Source organism: Echinops telfairi, unplaced genomic scaffold (genome assembly GCF_000313985.2).
Source record: "Echinops telfairi isolate 266 unplaced genomic scaffold, ASM31398v2 ScPeMD7_7465;HRSCAF=8503, whole genome shotgun sequence".
In the NCBI taxonomy this organism is placed as follows: Eukaryota; Metazoa; Chordata; class Mammalia; order Afrosoricida; family Tenrecidae; genus Echinops; species Echinops telfairi.
In genome coordinates, this window is record NW_022111365.1 from 7,693,341 (window position 1) to 7,699,360 (window position 6,020).

The 6,020-nt window shown below is 37.5% G+C and overlaps 1 protein-coding gene across 1 annotated transcript; it reads left to right on the plus strand.

Moving 5' to 3' along the window:
• Positions 1–2,815: 2,815 nt before the first annotated feature.
• Positions 2,816–3,763, plus strand: LOC101660745 (olfactory receptor 145). Its single transcript, XM_004716262.3, has one exon. The coding sequence runs from the start codon at positions 2,825–2,827 to the stop codon at positions 3,761–3,763; it is 939 nt and encodes a 312-aa protein (XP_004716319.2). The 5' UTR covers positions 2,816–2,824.
• Positions 3,764–6,020: the final 2,257 nt, after the last annotated feature.

A 6,020-nucleotide genomic window follows, 5' to 3' on the forward strand; every position in this document is an offset into this window, starting at 1 on the left:
TTCCTGTATTCGCATGAAAATCTCTCCTCATTATGACTCAGAATTGACCTTCAACTATTCCCCTACTTAGTCCCATATTTTAATTAGGTCAAACTAAAGGCCAACCTGGGTTTCTGGATAGAATATCTGGATATGTTAGAGACTCAGTTTTTATTCTGGAATATACCACCAATTATCTAATTGGACTTCAATATTCCTATCTGAGAAATATAGGGGGTAAAGGGAGAATTATATCAGTGAATACCAAACTTGCTATATATTCAGGCCACCAAGAGAGATTTAGAAGAGAAATAAAGATTATAAAGTACAACCACTGTAGATTTTGATTTATTATATATGGATAGAGGTAGTAGGATTATATTTTTAATAAGCATATAATAAGTACAACCCTGGCCATATAATTATCAAATTCAATTATACAGCCAGGTTTGTGAACCACAGGGTTAGATATATTTTTAATATTGCTTCAAGGTTATGCTTGGATTGTTAATTGGCTCTGAGTGTCTCTGACTCACGGTAACCTTATCGGTATGTTTGAATAAAAATGGTGACTATTTTGTCAATCTATCTCATTGAGGGTTTCCTTAATTTTTGATACCTTCTGCTATACCAAACATAATGCCTTTTTCGAGAGACTGGTCTTTTTTGATGATATGTCTAAAATAAGTCAGCCAAAATTTCACCATCAAAGCCACATAGGTGTGAATCAGCTGTCATTGAGCTTAAGCAATACTCTGAGATATGTGCAAACAAAGTAATGTTTTTCACGACAGAAGGGAGGTTAGGAAGATACCAAAGAATATTTAGAAAAGAAATACAGGGAAACAAATATACTCAGATCTAACAGAGAGCTCTAAAATTAAGCTAGTAGGCCACTTGTCTCACTTTAAAGCCTGCCTGTTAGAAAAGGATGCTAAGATTAGCATTGCAAAGAGCAAGGATGGAGGACTATCAAGGAGAGTTTCAACAGTTAACAATTTTGGAAAAGAGTGTTCTTAATTGATGGTGTTTGTGCTTTATTGTCCAGCTTTAATTCCAAAGGAAGACATTTGCTTTGCTTCTAAACCAAATATTGTACAGTCCCTTGATAAACTAGACATTACGTGCTATGGTGAGTTCATACAGCATTTTATTCTTACATTTTCTGGACCTTTGCCCATTTTTCTGAATGTTTAGTGTGTTATGTACTGCCTTGTATTTCCCAAGAGATTATCAGAGCATTACAGGCAAGAGTCCTGTTTTAGACATTTCATTATCTTCCACCTAAAAACCCCATTGAGTTGATTCAGACTTATTGAGGCTATAAATCTTTATGGAGGCAGACAGCCTAATTTTTCTCTGTGGATCAGGTTTTGGATTTGAAACCCACAGCACCACCAAGTCTCCTTATTATCTTCCATGGAGCACTTTAAAAACTCCACTTGTTAAAAACACTCTATTTGGGGTCATATGGACCTATGTTGGAGTATGGCCTTTATAACTTCACATCTGGGAATTATTTCATCTCCAAAATGAGAATAACAAAACTGGTCTCATAGGATTTGGGAAAAAATTAAAGGAAGCAGGATACAGAAAATGATACTGGATTCAGACTTGTTGAAATGTATAGATAAATGTTAAAATGGGTAGAAAATTGGGTAAAGAGTAAGTGATTAGCACATGGTAAATTATTATTATTTTCACACAGCAACTTGCATAGTAAAACCTAAACCAAATCTAAACAAGTTGCCATGGAGATGATTCCAGTTCATGGCAACCCCATGTACAGCAGAGTAGCACTGTGCTCCACACAGTTTCCAATTACTGATTTTTTGGGAAGAAGTTCACCAGGTTTTTCTCCCAAGATGTCTCTGAATGAACTCAGACTGTCACCTTTTTGGTTAGCAGGAGGAGTGCTTAACTGTTTGTACCACCCAGGTTTATATTCACCTATTGCTGATAGATACCAATTAAACAAAAAAACACAATTTCCCAAATCCTTTCAATTATTATCAAGGGCATAAGCAAGAATTTCATCATTAACAAGTTAATTTATAGACTTGCGACCCCTAAGGACCTCTAACTTTCCACTACTAATGAGGTCCCAGGCTTCTACCTCCAGAACAAAATTGCTCCATTTCCTGTCCCTGGCTGGCACTGATGACAGAAAAGGCTAGGTTAGGTTACCTCTCTTCTGCAAACTGGAGAAAAGCCTTGGGCAAAGTCTTGACCAGCTACCATATTCTTTAGCCCAGATAAAATTCTAAGGCAGCAAAGACTGATAAACAAGTCAGTATGCTGTTACCTGGGCAATTTTCTATCTGAACAGTTGAGGAAAAGAACTAGTCTAAAGATACAACACTGAGGCTCCAGATTGAAAGTGGTGAGTGATGAATCCGGAGAAGCTTTTCTGAAGTTCCCAGCTTTGGGCATTAATGACTCTAAGCGAGACCACCGTCCTTTCCATTCTTTGGGAGCCTGACTATGAAGAAGTAGGCACCTTGGGCACATTAGGGCTGACTGCAACCTCTGAGAGGACTGTCTCCATACATAGCCCACAGTTTTCATAAGCTGGAGTTGGAGGGACGCAATAAATGGGGCCAAAGTTCTTCTTTGGGACCCTTCTCTTTAGAAGGCGGCAGGACCATCTTGCAGAGAATACTCCAAAGGCTAGAATCACTTGGGAGCTGTGGGGGGAAAAAAACCCATTGTGGTCTCTGCTGAAGTTCAAAATCTCAATGTGGATCCAATTCTCATGAATGGAGCAGGTGACAAGAAGGGGAGACTGGGTCTCTCTCTTTTCTGTCTAAGAAACTCTTTTCCTTTGTCCCACAGGATGCCTTAAATGAAGATGGCAGCCAGAAACTCCTCCATGATAGAATTTATCTTTGCAGGCTTAACAGACCAACCTGGACTCCAGATCCCTCTCTTCTCCCTGTTTCTAAGTGTCTATACCATCACTGTGGTGGGGAACCTGGGCTTGATTATTTTGATTGGACTGAACTCTCACCTGCACACACCCATGTATTTTTTCCTGTTCAACTTGTCCCTCATAGATTTTTGTTATTCCACTGTTATCACCCCCAAAATGCTGATGAGTTTTGTTTTGAGGAAGAACACCATCTCCTATGCAGGGTGTATGACTCAGCTCTTTTTCTTTCTTTTCTTTGTTGTTTCTGAGTCCTTCCTCCTGTCAGCGATGGCTTACGACCGCTATGCGGCCATCTGTAACCCGCTGGTGTATTCTGTTTCCATGTCTCCCCAGGTCTGCCTGCTCCTTCTGCTAGGTGTCTATGGAATGGGATGTGCTGGGGCCATGGCCCATACAGCATGTATGGTCAAACTTACCTTCTGTAAGGACACATTTGTCAATCATTACATGTGTGACATCCTTCCGCTTCTTGAGCAATCTTGCACTAGCACCTATGTGAATGAGCTGGTTGTTTATATTGTTGTAGGCATTGACATCGGTGTGCCCACAATTACCATCTTCATTTCTTATGCCTGCATCCTTTCTAGCATTCTCCATATTCGCTCTGCGGAGGGAAGGTCCAAAGCCTTCAGCACGTGCAGCTCTCACATCATTGCAGTCTCTCTTTTCTTTGGATCAGGAGCTTTCATGTACCTCAAACCATCTTCTCTTTTGCCTATGAATCAGGGGAAAGTGTCTTCTCTCTTCTATACCACTGTGGTGCCCATGATCAACCCATTAATCTACAGTTTGAGGAACAAAGATGTGAAAATTGGTCTAAAGAAAATTTTAAGTAAAAAAGTATTCTCCTGAGAAAAGGACAATTCTTATGAAAGAGACTCTTTTCCCTCTACGGTGATTGAGGTTTCAGTGGTTTCATGGAAGAACCTTTCTCAAAACAAAATGTATCCTCCCCCATTTCTGTGCTGGTCACTATTGAGGCAATTACAACTCGAGGCAACCCCATATGTCTCAGAGCACAACTGCGCCCCCTGGGGTGTCTCATGGCTGATTATTTTGGGAATCAGATCACTGAGTCTTTTTTCTGAGGCAACTTTGGTTGGATGTAAACTTCCAAGTTTTCACCTGGTAGAATTGGAAGTTTCATAGTGATTTTAGTAGGGGAAGATTACTACTTAACCCTTTTTCTTAAAAGTAAGCAACTTTTAGATATTTGGATCCTTTTTAGACTTTAATTTAACACTCATTATTGATTTCTGCCTAAATAAGTTACTACTCTGATGATTATAAAACAGATTCTTCTTTTATTTATCTCCACCGTTTTTCTCCATTTTTAGTTACCATTCTGCCTTTTCTTCTCCTTCATTTATTGATTTATATCATTAGAGACATAGATTCAATGTTCATCTAGTGTGTTATAATTAATTTTGTCACTATTTTATGCTTAATTTATCCCCAGCTTGGCCAGACTGAGCCTCTTCACACTGACTCATATGTCCTTTTGACATATCCCTATCAGAATTTTCAGCAGCAAGCAACATTTTCAAGATCAGTGCTCAGTTCTAATTAGAGATGGATGAGTTTTAAAACTAAGACATGCATGCTAGATGGAATGAGCTATAGTTAATAGGATTCTGTGAGCAGGAATTAATAAGAATAGTTGTGCTTGTAAAAATAATTCTTTATATGTTCTTCCATGTGAAGGTTTGTTTGTGAGCAATATAGTGGCTATCTATGAATGAGTCAATCCTTTATGGCTCAAAGTTTATCATTCCTAAGTATCATCTATCATTACTCTTTCATTGTCCCACATGCCAGTTTCCTCAGATCACAATCAGGGACAGTTTAGACCACCTAAAAGGGAGAAATAAGCATTTGGTGGGAAGAAAATCAGGCTTGAGGCACTTATCCAGACAATTTTAATTGTCCAGACAATTAGAATATCATTTAATCTGGTTTTTTCCCTAAAGGTATGCTGACAATCCCAATTTCTTCTTCCACTCATATTGTATCTTGCAATGCTCTTTATAACTCTCCAGGTTATCGTGCTTTGAGAATAGAGTTGGACATACAGTTCCCATTCAAGAGACTCATGCTCTTCAAACTTTTAAAATCTAAAAACCTATTAATAACATTTGTTAAGATTTTACTATGTGTGATGGTCTTATTTAATCCTCACAACAGTATGCCACAATTATCTCTATTTTCCAGATTTGTAAACCAAGTCTAAAAGAAGTTAAGGAACTTTGGCTGGGATTGCACAGGTAGTAGTGGTGGAGTAAAGAATTACATTTAAGCTGTCTGACTTTAAGGCCTCTTAACACTACCTGACTTCTGGATGGTTCAATGTAGGTTTATAGGAAATAAAACATGGTGCATATATAGCCCTTTTGTACAATATTTTTTATTGACCATATCTCATTTGACCTGAACAAGTCTTCATATACTCTTATTTGGAAACAATTTGCCAGAGTAATATATGAAGGGAATTATCATAAGGATTTTTCTCTTCTTTTCATGTAATGTTGGTAGGGTTAGTGATAAACAACTAGGAAAGCTACTGGATTAGTATAATATGGATTGTGAACTGATTTATTTATTGGAAGTTATGTTCCCAACACGTGCAGGGAGCTCAATGTCTGTCTGATACAGAAGGTGTTAAACAATGTTGAACAAATTCCTAGCAAAACCTTAAAATATTTGAATTATGTTGTGTTAAATTAGTTTTTAATTATTTTTCTAAAATTTGTAAAAGCAGTACTTGAGTGTTGTAGGAATATGTGAACATAGAGAGAAGCAAAAGATTTTTCAAATTCATGATCCCCCCATTTAGAGCTAACTTTCCTTAACCTTTTGAGGTTTATGAGGAGGCTTCTAAAAGTTTTTGGGAAATGGAATGAAAAGATAATGGAATTTTCCTTGAAACTTTTGAAGTCTTCATCTGTTCTTTTGGCATATTTTCTATGTGTATATAGGTATAGTTTTAATGGCTTATATCAATTTTCAGAATTATAAATGCACAGAAAATATTATCTGTATTATAAGTAGTGTTGTGTAAACTTATTTCCATTGGACAGTACATTGTGAAGAATTTTCTGTGTGATTAAAT